Source organism: Nilaparvata lugens, chromosome 3 (genome assembly GCF_014356525.2).
Source record: "Nilaparvata lugens isolate BPH chromosome 3, ASM1435652v1, whole genome shotgun sequence".
NCBI lineage: Eukaryota > Metazoa > Arthropoda > Insecta > Hemiptera > Delphacidae > Nilaparvata > Nilaparvata lugens.
In genome coordinates this window covers 58,672,912-58,689,930 of record NC_052506.1, presented here as the reverse complement: position 1 = coordinate 58,689,930, position 17,019 = coordinate 58,672,912, and the positions used below count along the sequence as shown (strand labels likewise).

Here is a 17,019-nt window from a genome sequence, read left to right as displayed (position 1 = left end):
CCTACAGTTTACAAAACATTCTGTAATCAGAGCTGTGGTTTGTTGATGCTGTGGTAGGTGATCATTATAAATGCTTAGATAAGACTTGTTTCTCCAGTATGTTTTCTGGTATATTTTTAAAATCACCTGAATAAGCAATTCTGTAGTCACAAAACTCGCAGCCGAAAGGTTTTTCTCCAGATATTGTGAATGTTCCCACTTTACCTAGCAGGAGTTTATTTTTATTGTATTATGTTATTTGTTCTTGTTTGTGAAAGATTCACTGTCATGATGTTCTCAACACGTCACACTGATTAATTGGATTATCACTTTATCATTTTATACCGGAAGTATGTACTATTCTAAAGTTTTTTTCTGAGCCTTTGAGATTTTTGTATATTAGGTGTAATACTTACACTTTGTTACCGAGAAGGACGCAGAGAATCGAGAGAGGTGAAGGGGCTTTGTTGATCCGTCTAAATATATTATACTTAGATATGTATAGCCATAGCAGTAAGTAAGTAGTAAAACATACGGTAATTAAAGTAGAGAATCGGCAACGCTCTTATCTTCATCTGTACTCTTAACTAATCTGTACTCTTATCTTTATCCACTGTCATTATAACGTGGACCTCACTATAGATTGTTCTGCTTGCCTCATATTAATGGCGCATCTCAATCGGCCGTTCAATTGAGAAACTACAGTGGAGTGTTCGCTGCTTCTAACTAAGGCGGGATGCACACCGGAGAAACGCATTTCGTGAAGCCCTCTTTCATAAAACTTGTTTCATGCAATCCGTTTCACTCGCGCATGCATACAAAAGAAACGTTCCCTGCTTAATCTTATCAGTCGATTGCGAGCAACTTTCGTTTCACGTTTCCTGAAACTTTTTTCACAAAACGCATTTCTCTGGTGTGCATCCCGCCTAAGAAAGACTAGTGATAAAGTGATAATAGACTTTGTTTAAACAGTTATTATTCTTGGTGACAGTTATTCCTATACAGTTAATTATACTAATTAACGTACGCTTGTGATGATTCTGTGTAATTTATTAGGTAGTTATCAGTTTCTATAGTTGTTTCTAGTTTACCTCCGTATGTTATAGTAATAAATCGTATTTAATTAATAAATCTAATCAGAATGAATCACACTCAAGTGTATTTATTAGTGTAGGAACCCACAACAATATTAAAATGGAACACACGAGGAATCTTATGTGGACAGTGCCTAATATTACATTGATAATTATTGTTATGCAAGTTACAATCAATGTCTATTTGTAGGAAATTGTATATTGTATACTCTGCAGTAAGTTATGTAAGTTTTTCTCCAGTATGTGTTCTGATATGTGCTTTCAGATCACCTAACCTAGCACTTTTGTGGCCACAAAGTTCGCAGCTGAAAGGTTTTTCTCCAGTATGTGTTCTGATGTGTCTTTTCAAATGACTTGAGGTAGCACTTTTGTAGTCACACAACTCGCAGCTGAAAGGTTTTTCTCCAGTATGTGTTCTGATATGTGCTTTTAAACTACCTAACTGAACACTTTTGTAGTCACATAAATCGCAGCTGAAAGCTTTTTCTCCAGTATGTGTTTTGGTATGTTTTTTCAAATCACCTGAATAAGCACTTATGTAATTACATAAATTGCAGCTGAAAGGTTTTTCTCCAGTATGTGTTTTGGTATGTCTTTTCAAATCACCTGAATGAGAACTTTTGTAACTACAAAACTGACAGCTGAAAGGTTTTTCTCCAGTATGTGTTTTGATATGTGCTTTTAAACTACCTAACTGAACACTTTTGTAATTACATAAATCGCAGCTGAAAGATTTTTCTCCAGTATGTGTTTTGGTATGTTTTTTCAAATCACCTGAATGAGAACTTTTGTAGCTACAAAACTCGCAGCTGAAAGGTTTTTCTCCAGTATGTGTTCTGATATGTGCATTCAAATGACCTAACCTAGCACTTTTGTAGTCACATAATTCGCAACTGAAGGGTTTTTCTCTGGTATGTGTTTTGATATGTGCTTTCAAACTATCAAACTGAGCAAATTTGTAGTCACAAAACTCGCAGTTGAAATGTTTTTCTCCAATGTGATTTTTAATGTGTCTCTGCAAATTACTAAACCATGGTGTTTTATAGCTACAGTGAGCACAGCTGTAGAGCTTATTCTTTTTGCAAGACACAGATGACTCAGTGCACTTTTGCACTGGAGAGATTGAATGTTCATTCAGTTCACCCACTTCTGTTGCATAGTCTCGGCCAGATGTGCAGCAGTTTGAAGGCCACATCTCTGGTTTGCTCTTCTCTGAACTTCCTTCAACCTCTTGCTCATCTGCAATAATCAATAATGCAACTTGTAGATCATGAAAACAGGATATTATATAGTGACATCTATTTTGGGAAGTGAGTTTTCTGTTATCACCTCCTATAGTGGATAGCTGTGTTTCAAGTCCTCTCAGCATATTTGATACAATATTAATAATTGTTGATTCTCAGTAATAATGATAAATTTCATACAAAATATATCTTTTATATCAAGAGAATATTTTTTTATGATTTCATTATGAATTTTCATAATTGTGATTAAATATTTTGGTAGTTCATTATATTTCTTCATAGCCAACTAATGATTTAGAAATGATGCAGAGCTATAGGAGGATAGAGTTATCTGCTTCATCCAATAACAGACAAGTCAAGCAAACAATGTTAATCAGGTGTTGACTTGATAACGTGATTGTAACTATAGGTACGGGATGACTAGTCAATGATATGCTCATCAATGTTCTTTAGTAGAATAGAACAATATAGTACTTACATAGAGACAGTGATAATAGAAGTTGAAGTTATCAGAGATAATTAATGAGATTGAAGAAGTTCAAATCTATAAAAATGTTGTAGGCAATCATCTTTAGATTGATATGTAATTCTATGGAATAGTATGAACACATTACATCTAACACACTACACATTTGTTCTGCGCATGTGCTTGGTTGACATGTGACAGACAGCCCATTCAGGAGTAGCATTTACACAGGAATTCCACTCCCAAACATCAAACCACTTTATTGATTGATTGAGTACTTTATTTATGTAGATTACAATATATACTGGCTTATACACTTATATACAATAGCTTACAATACAGCAAAATTATAGATGAATTTACTAAATATAAATTAAGAAAATAATTATTGAGCTGTATATAATATGAAAAAATAGCTACTGTATTTATGTATTAAGAGCGTAATGCGCGACTTTATCGCTCGCGCAAAACCGTTATCACGCGACGCGAAGCGGAGCGTGATAATTTTGCAAGAGCGATAAAGAAGCATTACGCGCGAATTACATACAAAATTTTTTCTACAACTGCCCAAACCTGTTAAATTACTTATATCGGCGGAGTTACAATTACCGACTTTTTAGGTTAAGATCTGACTCTTTGGCGAGCTGCTTACAATCAGCTGATTAGGAAGCGTAAAGAAACTCTTCTGCGCTTGCGCGAATGATTTGGGAGCGTAAAGTAAATCTACTGCGCATGCGCGGATGGTTAGCGAGCGAAAAAGTAGATTCTCCTCAGAAATAAGCTGTTTTACGAGGAGAATTGAGTGTGTAAATTCTTTCTTTACGCACAGTTGTAGATAAAGCAATTTGTAATAACAATAGATGAAATAGATAATATTGTTATGCATCTACATAAATTGGCGGAGCTTTGGACATATTAATGTCCATTCTTCGGAAAGAATATTCGAAGTATCCTTCCCACTAACACTCTACCAAAAAAACTTTATGTGAGAAAGCTGACCACAATCTTATCACCCAATCAAGAAGTGTAGACCCTGGTCAATCAAGAATCAGGTAGTAATAGAATGCATCTCACCATATGCATCCTCTTTGATGAAGATCATGTTGTAGCCAGGGATTAGATAATGTTGTTGGCTGCAATCGTCTTCCACTGCAGCTGGTTGCTGGCTGCTATCATCATCATCCTCCTCCTCCTCCTCCTCCTCCTCCTCCTCCTCCTCCTCCTCCTCCTCCTTTTTAACAGTAACTGTCACCATCTGCAACACATACACATTCACAATCAATGGCAGGACTACTATTACTCACAGTGGTTTATGAGGGCGTTAATTTTAGATGACTAGCAGACTGTATTATAGATGGGTTGGTATAACAGTAGGTGAATAGCTTTTCTATGTTGTAAAATGAGAATACAGAGTGTAGGAATTGAAAGTGGTATCAACCCAAGAGCTTTATTGAAGGAATCAAGGTGTTTTTTAATACTGTTACCCAGTTTTTAAATAAACTTATAAAAACAGAAAATCAGATGTTACTCAACTGCTTAACTTGAGATTTGGCATCAAGATTCTTAATTGACTGGGGATGATTGTAGGCCTATTTCCATTTTTATTGATCAATCTCTGTAATGAGAGAGAGTAGGGTTGTGTTTGTTTGTTCACATCAAAACATGTCAACTTGTGGATTGCATACCGAAAAAACGGGAATGATTTAGATCTCCAAATTTTGCACATAGATTCTGAAAATATCAATCTCGTGCACCTGGAAGCCCAAATTTCAATTTTCCTTCTAGATTTTTTTCAGAATTAATGTTCAAATTTCATTCATGATAACGTAAATGAAGTTCCATACGTCATAAGCTACATTGCAGTAGCCCAGAAGTGTTTTTTATGAGGAGGTTATAATGCTGTTACAAGACAATCATTTACAAACGGAGCCGTGTAGGGTATAGGTGCGTACAGATATACGCGCCGCAAACATGAGCGATTCACTTTTAATCAGCTGACTATATCTGTATTTTTACAGAAACGGTAAGATACAGATATAAAAAACTTGGCATCAGCTGATTAAAAGTTAATTGCTCATGTTCGCGGCGCGTAAATCTGTACGCACCTTAACAGTAAAACACTTGCTTTCGGAGCGATGGTTCCTCGGTTCGAATCACGACCCTGCCCAATTTTTTTGTTCTTAATTTTTTCCCTCGAAACGTATTATTATCAATTATTTTTTGAAGGAATTTGTTTTCATTATCAAACTTGGAACATTAGGAACTTGGATTTTATCAAATAATTATTCTTAATGTAAAATTTTGCCACCAGTATAAATGAAATCGACATAGTCTTCATGCTGTATCATTGAATTTCATAAGAAAAACATGATCACAATAAAATAAGTAATAATTTATATTCTTCAGTTGTATATACTATCAGACACAAATTCGCAGTGAAACAAATATTGTAGGTATTTTTTTTGCAATTGGGAGAACAAAAGGCTGCCTGATTCAAATTGAGGAGGATCTAATCTATACTAAAATCTATTGATGTGTTGAAAAACATCAATATGATTCTGTGAGGTTTTCAAGTATTATGTCTTCTTCAGTTATCTATAGGCCTACTATAATAAAGGAAAGAACTGGCTTATACACGTGAGGAATAGGGAACTATGTTTGACTCATCATCACGTCTGAACTACTAGACTGATTAATTTGAAATTTTGCATATAAATTCTTGATTAACCGAGGATAGTTATATGCCTATTTTCAGTTCTTCAAGTTTCCATTACGAAGTTTTCAATTTGTCATGCTTCCAGTTGTTGAATAAAAGCAGCTGAACATTTCTTTTAAAAGGGACATTAGATGATATAGGTATGATTCGTAGGTATGGGTTTCATATTGTGACGATTCGTTCCAGTGGCTACTTAAAAAACTAATTCTTTAAATCATATTATGAAAATCAAGGCAGAGGCAGCAAACAATCTCGAAATATAATGGTTATCAACTTTACCACTAACTGATAACAATATCTAATTGAATCAGTCTCTTCCAGTAAGCCAATTGAGTTCATATTACTTATTATATTATTTATTCTATTAATTTGTGAAAGTATTATATTAAAATCACATCTATAGGTTAAGGGAATGTTGTGGCAAACCTAACCTAAAACGTTCGAACGCTTAGAACACCAATAGTCGAGATCGTTCAGACCTGCTTATTGTATAATATAATGTGATGGCATGTTTATTTGTGAATTATCATTTTTCGTTAATGTGTAGGAAAAAAGGAATTTATAATAATAAGCTAATCAAAATTATTACCACAGTAAATGAGTTTATTTTTGAAAAACAAATTATAAAAAAGATATAGTATTCTGATGTACAATAATAGCAAAAAGTTACAAATACTCTTTGTATGTAAGTCTACATTGACAAACGGTATTATTTAATTTAATTACATTTATTGTTTGGATTATCAACAAATAAATATTAAATAGAAGCGATCTTGCTAGATTTATTCCTCTTTGCACGAAAAAACAATCAGAGGACAAAGAAAGGGATACCAAAATTTGAATTGTTGAGATGCAACACAGAATGTCGAGATCTCTATTATTGTAGTTTCATGTATTATTATTAATTCACCTACACTGTTGGAATTGAACTGTATTTTGAAATAATTGAATTATATTTATGTTTTAATGTATTTATTCGTCTTGTAAGTCAGGGAATTGAATGTAAACAAAGGAACCATTTTTCATAAAAATATAACGTGCGTACTACGTCACTCAGCTGCAACCCATAGCAATCGTCCTATGCAAATTAGAAACAAAGAGATTCATAGAATTGTGAATTTAATTCGGAGGAAGAAGATTTTTTCTGTTCTAGCACTGACATTGCCCTAGTCACACGTTTTGAGTAAATTTACGTTTTTGTTGAAAAATTTTATGTAAATTATTTTTAACTGTTTATTTGTGAATTTAAATGTTAATTGTAAAGTTCCTTTTGTTTGTGGAAATAATAATTAACGTAGAATACCCGATTGAATCTACATGAATCGCAGAGTAATATACCAGCAACACGTTTTACTTGGAGGACAGAAAATCCAGCACATGGCAGAAGAATAATTATTTACGAACCAAGGAAAAAGGAAAAGAGAGTCACGTGAGTGTTCTAGTAAATATATTGGGGCCCCATCTACGATTCATTAGTGATATAAATTTTAGTGAAAATTAATGGTCATGACCAGATTGTAATCAGGGGAAATCCAACGTTAATCTACATTATAATAATCATCATCATTAAATTAGATTAATTTATAATAATCTGTCTATAGATCAAGCTATTCCAAAGCAGAACTCACTACCCTGTAATTATCATTTTAACATACATCTTCTTTCAATTCTTAAATCATTATTAAATTGTAATCTGTACATGTCTGGTATTGTTAAACCAGAGCACGTTATACCAATCATCACTCTTCACTTGAAAATTATTATTTACTATCTGCTTATCATGAAAATTGTCAATATATTGAAATAACTGAGCATATCATCCAGTTCGTTTCTTTTCTTAAAACCTTGATATCGTCTTTGACACGTTACCATTGGTATTGTGGTAGACCTCATATGGTCAGTGTAACAAGTCGGGAAATTAATTGAGTGGAAGGTTGTGGATGGTTGCTAATGTATCAGTGGATCACTGCGGGATCGATAAATATAATTCTGCTTACATTTGCTTTTACATTGGTCACTGTCGGCAGCTTAGCTTATAATTTCCAGACTAAATTAAACAGTATGCGGCATTTTGCAGGATTTAAGTCAATGTAACCCAACACTGATAGGATTAGATTCTGTACTCGAACCTCTTTTCGGAAATTATATTTATTTAATAAAGTATTCATTATCAATTCTGATAGCGGTAAGAGGCACAATCATACATGGATTTGTGATATATGTCTTTGTTCGGGTTGCATTGGCTCTTTATCAGAACAACAACCAGGAAATAATTTTAAGATCGCTTTATTTAAGCTTAGTAATATAGGAACACTTCAATCCTACATCTGGGATAACCTACAAATTTCTCAACCAATCAAATAAATTCTCAGGTCTGATATTACACAGAGGGGCAGATATTCATGTACCCATAAAAGTGAGCACTTTCATAAATTTATCCATTTTTTGTGTGGTCCATGCCCTCCCTGGAGCTAGGCCTGTCACAATATGTATGATTGGGGATCCTATTCGAATGAAAATAACAGATTTTGTCGCATAAAAATTTTGTTCCGCCATTTTGAATTCAACTACATTTTTTTAAATTGGAAGGTAGTCATATGACAAATTTAGAAGACAGAAAACTAACGTTGGTCATATGATACATGATTTCAATACAGAATTTCAAGAGAAAATTAATGTTGAAAACCGCACCGATTTCTCAAACCGTTCAAAAGTTATTCTTATTCAAAGATACTGATAAGATCCATCATCTATCATGAATCTCTATATTAAAAAATAAACATGAATCTTTACTATTATAATGGAAAAGGCTGGCTCATACATGTATGGGAAATTATGTTTGATGCATCATCTGAACTACTTGACTGATTGATTTAAAATGTTGCATAAATAATTTATTCTTTATCAACCGAGGATGGTTAAAGGCCTATTTTTAAATTTCGAATTTTTTATTACGTCAAGTTTTCAGTTTGTAAAGTTTTAAAATAGACCCTTGCAAAGCACGGGTTACCTGCTACTTAATAATAATATTGATAATAAAACAAATTTATCCATTTTTGATACCATGTCTACATAGATTCTAACAGATTCTATACAGAACGGAAAACAACATAATCAATAGACACAAAAGTCAAAAGTGTTTTTGGAGGCAAGAATATGTAGACTGCGGTACACAACAGTTAACAAGATTCTACTTGACAACAAGAAATTACAAATAATCCCGAATACAGTTTATAAGCAAATAAGAATGGTTTCCAACTTTTAAACAAATACACTCCTCTTACCTGGTATGGACATAACTTCTGTTGATTGCAGCCTTCAAACGAATCCTCCAACCTTGCTGTTACTACTTTGGCTATTCTTCCACCTGAAATACAAACAAGCACATGAGATTCACTCCATAGTCCGGGCGCAAATGTCTGAAGAAGGCACTCCATGGTCATTTTTGGGTAAAAGCCGTGAAAGATGTCTCAATTTCTTTGTTAGGTCTAGCATGATAAGGATCGTGATGATGATAAGTCGAAATCACAGGAAAACACATCGGAAACAAGACAGCCGCCAAAATTTTCAGGGTTTTGCTATATCGCTTGTATTTCAATAACCGTTTAAAATATTCAATCGTTTTTTTTATATTTTTAAAATTTCCTCTACGATTTTTGTCCTATAAAAGTTTCCTCTGAAACGCATATTTTATTACCTAGTTATAACCTTCAAAAGCCCTAAAAAACTTTTTTACTTATTTTATTCTGAATAAATAAATAAATAAAATGTTTATTCTCAGTCAAAGAAAATACATAACATAAAACATCTTCATACAAATAAAAACAAGTTTTCAACTGAAAAATAATACACATATGCAAAGCTCAATGAGCTTGTCCGCATATGGGAGCACAGTACTAATGATATCACATTGATTATATTTAAATTAAAATAAGAAGTAATAGATTCAAAAAACCGAACAATCAACTAACTTATCAAGAAATAACCGAACTATCCCTGTAAATACATTATAATTAAATCTTTTAATGACAATAATCATTCAATAAGAAATAAAATAAATGAATGAAAAAAATGAATCGAATAACAAAACAAAATGAAATTTTACATCACTCAATGACACAAAAAGGAAAAAAAGGAAAAATACCGTAATGAAACATTCTTTCTCCTTTCTCAACCAAATGCAGCTCTATACACTGCATAGAAACTCTTTGAATGAACAACCCAAGAATTAAGAGTTAAGAATTAATATAGTAGCCTACCATTTACCATCCTTATTTTTCAAACTGGATGAAAAAGAATAAGGATTCAAATTATTACAAAATACATTCTTTCAATTTCATCCTCAGTTAATGACATAATGTATCTTTTAACAGATCTCTTGAATAGAGAGAATGAGTCACAGTGCTTAATTTCATCTGGTAAACTATTATGAAATTTACCCTCAAGAAACAGGAACGACTTCTGGAAAAAAGTGCTTTTAGGTCTGGGCAACCTGACTCTCTCCATGAAGCGTGTGGCAGGCCTAAGCACCTGTGCATCTACTGTATTGCCCAGGCTACCACTCGCTTGATAAAATTTAGTGAGCACTTTGTAACAGAACACTGATCTTAATGGGAGAATATTCAATACTGCAAAAATATTTTCTCTACCTACATGTCTTTCAGCTCCAACAGTAAGAACTAATGATTTCTGTAATCTAATTAGAGGTTTCATATGGGTAATATATGTGCAACCCCAGCAAGCAACACCGTAAGAGAGCCTAGAGTGTGCCAAAGAGAAGTAGATCTCTCTCAAAACTGACCTGGGACATACTTTTTTCAAATAATAAAATCTATGACGCAGTTGCCTCAGTCCATTCCTGAGTATGTTGATATGGGCCCTCCATAGGAGATCCCTCTCCACCACAACTCCCAAATACTTCACAGTACCTGTCTGCTGGATTGCACTACAAAGGCAATTCTCGGAGCTTACACAGTCAATGGAATGGTACTTGAGTGGGCTATGAAAAGTATAAGATTGGGTGAGGCCAAAGTTGACAAATGTTGTCTTTTCAGAATGTAATCTTAGTTTATTGAAGGTGAACCATAGAGATAGTAAATTGAGATCTGCTTGCATACTAGACTGAAGATTCTGCAAATTGGACTCACCATATGTGAAAGCGGTGTCATCGGCAAATGCTGTTATTTTCCCTTTAAAGGGTCCACCAAAAAGGTCATTAATGAATATAAGGAACAGCACCGGGCCCAAAACTGATCCCTGGGGTACACCTCCTTGAATCAAATGATTTGTACTCACAGCACCATCAATACATACAAATTGATTCCTTTCATGGAGGTATGATCGGAACCAATCCAAAGCCAACCCACGGACTCCAGCTAACTCCAACTTTTTAATCAGGATATCATGATCAACTGTATCAAATGCTTTTCTGATATCAAGGAAAAGACCCGAGACCCCGGACACTTCCCCCTGATTCAGATTGGTGTGAATTTCAGAGATGAACTTTCTCAGTGCTAGCTCTGTGCTCAGACCATCTCTAAATCCGAATTGATTTGACGCGAAAAAATCAGACACATTCAGAAACGAAATAAGACGTGATTTAACTATTTTTTCTAAAATTTTTGAAAATATAGATAACAAGGAAATATATCGAAACTCTTCAACAGTTGTGCTATTGCGCTTTTTTGGGATTGGTATAATCTTTGCAATTTTCAATTTAGATGGAAACTTACCATCCAATAAGCTTTTGTTGAAAAGGTAAGCTAACACAATATGTATCCTGGAGGAGATACTCTTTAGGAGCGCTGATGGAAACCCATCCATTCCTGGAGCCTTGGAACCATGCAGTCCAGCAATAACACTGGTCACTTCCTCTGGACAAACAGGTCTCCAAAACAAGGATTGAGTGTTGCTGTCGACCTTGAAAGATCCTAGCCTATATAGCTTTCAATCACTTCTTCTGAAGGAAGCTGACCCCGTTGTGACCTCACCCCTGACACATCTGAGATGACATTAAAATCATCAAGTGATGTAATATATCTACATTCATTAAGGGAAGTGAAATTTTCCATAAATATTTAAATTTTGTTTTTTATGAAGTTATTATCTTGAAATTGTTTTCTTAAATATACCGTAGATAAAAGAAAATAAAAAAAAATTGTTACTGTATTCAGTCCATTCTCGGACTGCCATGCACGACAATAATTCAAATTATAATGATAATAAATTATTCATTTATTCGTTTATCTTAAATGAGAAGTAAACCTAGATATCTCGGAACTATAGATATATTATATTATATGAATGATGAAATTCATTGAATCCGAAGTGACTCGACCAAAACTAATCTACTAGTATTACTCAATATCAATATTCAAATATCCATTGAAAAAGACTTATACTGTATAATATGTGAGCTGACTATCAGATGTATTGAGAAAAAAATAATTGAATAGTGATGAAAATCATCATCAAACTACTAAAAGGTTTATTGATATTACATTAACCTACAGACAAAATAAATACAGTAATGATAATAGAGCAATACGATTGCAACGATAAGATTGATCAATAATGCAGCGATAAGATTGAGCAATAGGAATGCAGCGATAAGACTGAGCAATAGGAATGCAGCAATAAGATTGATTGGCAGCTCTATGACAATCATTTCCGTTATTGTTCACAATAATAAATTTCACTAATTAAGCCATAAAGTCATAGCCATGTAATTATTATTATTATTATTATGCTGTCATAAAACATTGTAAAATTAATTTGAACGATTGAACATCACTTAAAAGTTATTACAACATATTATCACCATTTAGGCTATCCTACTTTAAGTCATTTATCATAATACCCAGTCTACTGCTTATTCCAATATACCTGATCAATAATAGCTCCTGATAATAAAAAATTTAGCGATGTTTATTGCAATTAAAGCCTCATTGTTGTTCGATAATAATAGTTCATTAAAATAATTTCTATTCTATTCAATGAAACTGATCAATAATAGCTAGATGCGACAAAATATTGATATAATCATTTTAGGCGACACATCATTAGAAAACCGCTCAACAATTCAACTTAAGAATGAACTAATAATATTCTTAATATCTCAATAAAGGATAATTTTAAGATTAATGAAGCAAAAAATCATTATTAAGGCAAACAGGATAACAAAACATGAATTAATTATTATGTCACTGTCCATCTCAAATTGTAGTAACTGCATATTATAATTGTCCATTATTCTAAATTATATATTTATCAATTCAATCATATATTATTCCCACTTAACAAAATGCAAACAACATTTAAGCAGCCTACAATCATGAAGTTGGTCGCATCTTAATCAAATTTAAGCTCATTTACACTTTTAATTAAGGAGATTTATCCATCAATTTTCCGTATTTTAACCCTGCCAACATGGTCGACCCAGGCATCCTTAATTTTAGCCTCCCTTTTCAACCGTCGTGCAACACCAAGAAGTTCTCTTTGCCTAGGCGACAGACTACGGTTGATGAATACAGGTTCCTGTCCATCAAAACCCTCAATTTGAGTTCTACACAGTTTGCCGAATTTTTTCCTGAGATCCATCATTAAATCGGCATCCAGTCTCCTGACAAACTTGACAATTATACCAGGTGGGGATGATGCTGGTCCAGGCTTACCCTTGAACGGCCTGAGACGGTGGATTGCGTCCACTATAACCGGAGGCATACCTACCGCCCTGCTCACTCTCGCAAACGTATCCAACACATTCTCATTAGCCGGTTCGGGGAGGCCGTGTATCTCCAGTGTGTTGCGCCGCGTATACATCTCTAGGTCGTCCAGTCACTCCTCAGTGACTCGCAAGCGTTCCTGGACACCATTAACGTCGCTTCTGAGAGATTCTATCAGCGTCTGTTGTCGTTCAACAATTCCACTCTGTTTAGCAATTATATCCTCCAATTTATCACGTTTTTCCTGCCCGGTATTGACAATAGATTTCAGTTCCTCAATAGAATTCAATAATTCACTCTTTAAGCCCTCTAACTGTTCCTCAAACTGCTCCATGGATTTTATTTGATTGCTAGGAGCCGAAACTTCGCTTTCCCCTAAGCACTGTTTATTTATTTTAACAGGAGTAGAGTCATTCACCCTGAGAGATCGTTGGACACTAATACAATCAGGGCAGTTCCATTACTTGTTTTTCAAAAACGAAACATCAGCCTCCTGCATATTAACACATGCAGGATGAAATAAACAATTACAGTCTTTACATAATAAGTTAGAAGCAGTTGAAGAGCGATTCACAGGTTGCTGGCACTTTCCACACGTACTCATTATGCAAAGTGATAAATAACGTTTGCAGTAGGTGTAAATAGATAAAATAGGTCGACTTTGAACACTTCAAACTTGAATAAATTCCTATCAAATCTCAATAAATTCCGTTTAAAACAGTTCAAAACAATTCACGGCAGTCCGAAACAGAACACATTTAGCTAGTTATCATTAGCGATAAGCGACCGCTCGAAAATTCAACCGTCTAGTTCGACAGCCGAACTGATACGAACTGATTCTAATTTCATTCTATTATAGCTTTTTTATCATGCAAGAGATATAGAGAAATTTCAAGTCTATGAAATTTAGATCGTTCTTTCAACTTTGAAACGATATATACAAACCCAAGGAAGAAGAGGAAGCAGTGGAAAAGGAAGAATTGGAAGAATATGAGGTGGAAGATGAGAAGGATGGGAGAGAGTACAATGAGGAGGAGAGAATACAAAGTAAAATCCAAGATCTAAAAATTCCATCTATATTGTTGAGGTGAGAATCTATGCACATTGTCAATTTTGAAAATATATTTAATAATGAAAAAATATATTCCATGGCATATCAAATCTATTGAATTCATGATTGATCATTATTAGCAATGAAAAATATATTAATATTAGTTCTGATAACTATCCTGGTTAGATAACTTGCATGACAGATATCTACTATGGAAAACATTGGGAATGGATAAGTGGCGACAATAGTTCCTGTAATTTCCACTGATTTCATAGGGTGAATGTTACAATAGTGTTTGCACACCCTACAGTCAGCTGCTCCCATTTCAGGAGACTTCTAAATGTTGATGAGACAGGCCCTGAGATTGATGCAGTTGAAGACTACTTAAAAACACACAGCTAATGCAAAATTTAAAAAATGCAAAATACAAGTTGAATTATGAATTGCATACAACACAACAATTTTATCGGTGTCGTCCGATGAGCGATCAGGCAAAAGTGGTCCACTGAGCGATCCGTTGTTCAGAATAACAATAAGGATAGGCACACCCTATGAATGGGAGGACTTGGGAGTCATTAATCATCTGGGACAGTGACGGAGGAAAGCCACAAGCCTTATACTCGCAATACGATATTTATTAAATTATTTATTTAATTATTTATTTATTTATTTATTTATTTATTCACAATATCACATCGGAAACAACAGGTAATGACCCAAATATGTTTCCTTAACACAACAATAAGTACAGTATACAATTCAATCAAAACAAAAAAAAACTAAAGTTTGAAAAGAAAGAAAATAATACTTAGAAAACTACTTCTTAAACATTCCTTAATAGAGTTGATGGTGAAAGTGATGGTGAAAATGAATATATGAAGTGATGAAGGAGAGGTGCTTTCAATAAAGATGATGAGAGAGCATGCAGTCTCATATGAATGATAGGATGAGGGTGATAATGATAACTGCCAGCAAAAAACTTTGAAAATAAGGGGAAAGTAAGAATAAAATGAGTTTGAATGTGCAAATAAAGAAAAATTAATATTTAAAGAGTGATATAATTATATTCAACAATGATAGAAATATTAGCGAAAATTATGGCTGCTGATTAAAAATTCAGTTATTCTGATTCTCTCATCGTTATTGTGCGCTTGAAACTTAATGGGCCATCAGAAAACACGTCCACCCCACAGCCAAGTCCATTCAACAATCTTGGCATGTGGTTGAGGGGGGAAAAATATGCATTAACTGTCCTACACCTCTGTACCGCGAATAGGGAATGCCATCTTCGCCTGAGAGTGGGCACGGCGAATCCAATTCTTCCCAGGAGATAAGAAGAATCAACCTCATTCGTTAGTATCTTACGGAAAAGAATCAAAGATGATACCTCTCTCCTGAGCTTAAGAGCATCAACTTCAAACAATGATCTTAATCGACGTGTAGGAAAACCCCTCTCACAGGTATGCCCGAATTTTTTGAAGAAGAGGAATCTTAGACATTTATTTTGCATTCTCTCAAGTTTTATTACATAGGTGATCTGATAAGGACTCCAGACCGGCGCTGCATACTCAAGCTGGCTTCGAATCAAAGACTTGAACAAGTATAAAATGGGCTCCCACCTCTCGAAGCTTGAGCATGTTCTAAAAACAAAGCCCATCATCTGATTGCACTTTGATAACAGGTGTTCAATGTGCTTATCAAAATCCATTTAATATTGATGATGATTGAATCAGTTGATGGAATATGTTGTGAATAAAATATGGGAACCATTTCGCCTTTATATACTAACTATAACGATTGTAGATTGGCATCTGTTGTGACAAATTTATTGGAGTTTACAGTGTCTGCCTCCAATGTACTTGATGCCGGTGGAGAAATGGATGTGATCTATACTGATTTTAGTAAAGCCTTTGACCGTGTTAATCATTGTATATTGTTGAAGAGGCTGTCACAGCTGGGCTTTAGTAGTGCTTTGGTTGATTTATTCAGAAGTTACCTGTTTCAAAGAAAAAATTTTGTAACTGTTCAAGGAAGGGTCTCTCATGCTTATTTCAGTACGTCTGGTGTCCCCCAGGGTAGCAATCTGGGACCCCTCTTGTTCTTGCTATTAATAAATGAGTTAACACTTCAGATACCCAACTCCAAGTGCTTGATATTCGCTGACGATATGAAGATCTACAAAGAGGTGAGAGGATTGGATGATTGCTATTCCTTGCAGGCTGATGTTGATAGAGTTGCATTGTGGTGCCATGTGAATAAGCTTGATATCAATGTAAAAAAATTTAAATGTATGACTTTCTCCAGAATGGTTAATCCAGCTCGTTATCCCTACTCAATCAATGGTGTGTGCTTGGAGAGGGTAGCAATGTGAAAGGATCTTGGTATTGTATTCAGTTGTATATTGTCCTTTTCAGCACATGTTGATCACATCATTGGCAGAGCGAACAAGCTATTGGGCTTTGTTCTGAGAAACTCTACCGGCTTCAATAATGTTGAGACTGTTGTAACTCTGTTTCAGTCGCTAGTCAGAAGTGTCCTAGAGTATGGATCTATTGTCTGGAGTCCCTCTACTCATCAGGATACATTAAGAGTCGAACAAGTACAGAATAAGCTTCTTCGCTTCCTATTTTATATGCAATTTAGAAGAGCCTGTCCCTTGGGTTTTCCTTCTGGACGTTTGAGATCCCTTTTCAATATGGACTCTTTGAGGGCTAGACGTGACAGGTTTTCATTGATGTTTGTGGT

The 17,019-nt window shown here is 34.5% G+C and overlaps 1 protein-coding gene across 8 annotated transcripts in view; it reads right to left on the bottom strand.

The window, feature by feature from the left end:
* Positions 1–1,121: 1,121 nt before the first annotated feature.
* The window catches only part of LOC111054773 (oocyte zinc finger protein XlCOF6.1-like), a 30,767-nt gene continuing 14,869 nt past the window's right edge, over positions 1,122–17,019 (bottom strand). For 2 of the 8 annotated variants that reach the window (XM_039424161.1, XM_039424162.1), the window contains exons 2-5: positions 13,173–13,394; positions 8,784–8,866; positions 3,858–4,038; positions 1,122–2,312 (exon numbers count right to left, since the gene is read on the bottom strand). In XM_039424161.1, the coding sequence (XP_039280095.1) occupies positions 1,294–2,312; positions 3,858–4,038; positions 8,784–8,866; positions 13,173–13,320 (1,431 nt within the window). In that variant the 5' untranslated portion in view covers positions 13,321–13,394 and the 3' untranslated portion in view covers positions 1,122–1,293. The remainder of the gene's footprint in view (positions 2,313–3,857; positions 4,039–8,783; positions 8,867–13,172; positions 13,395–17,019) is intronic. The other 6 variants (XM_039424165.1, XM_039424169.1, XM_039424166.1 and 3 more) reach the window with 5 other exon arrangements.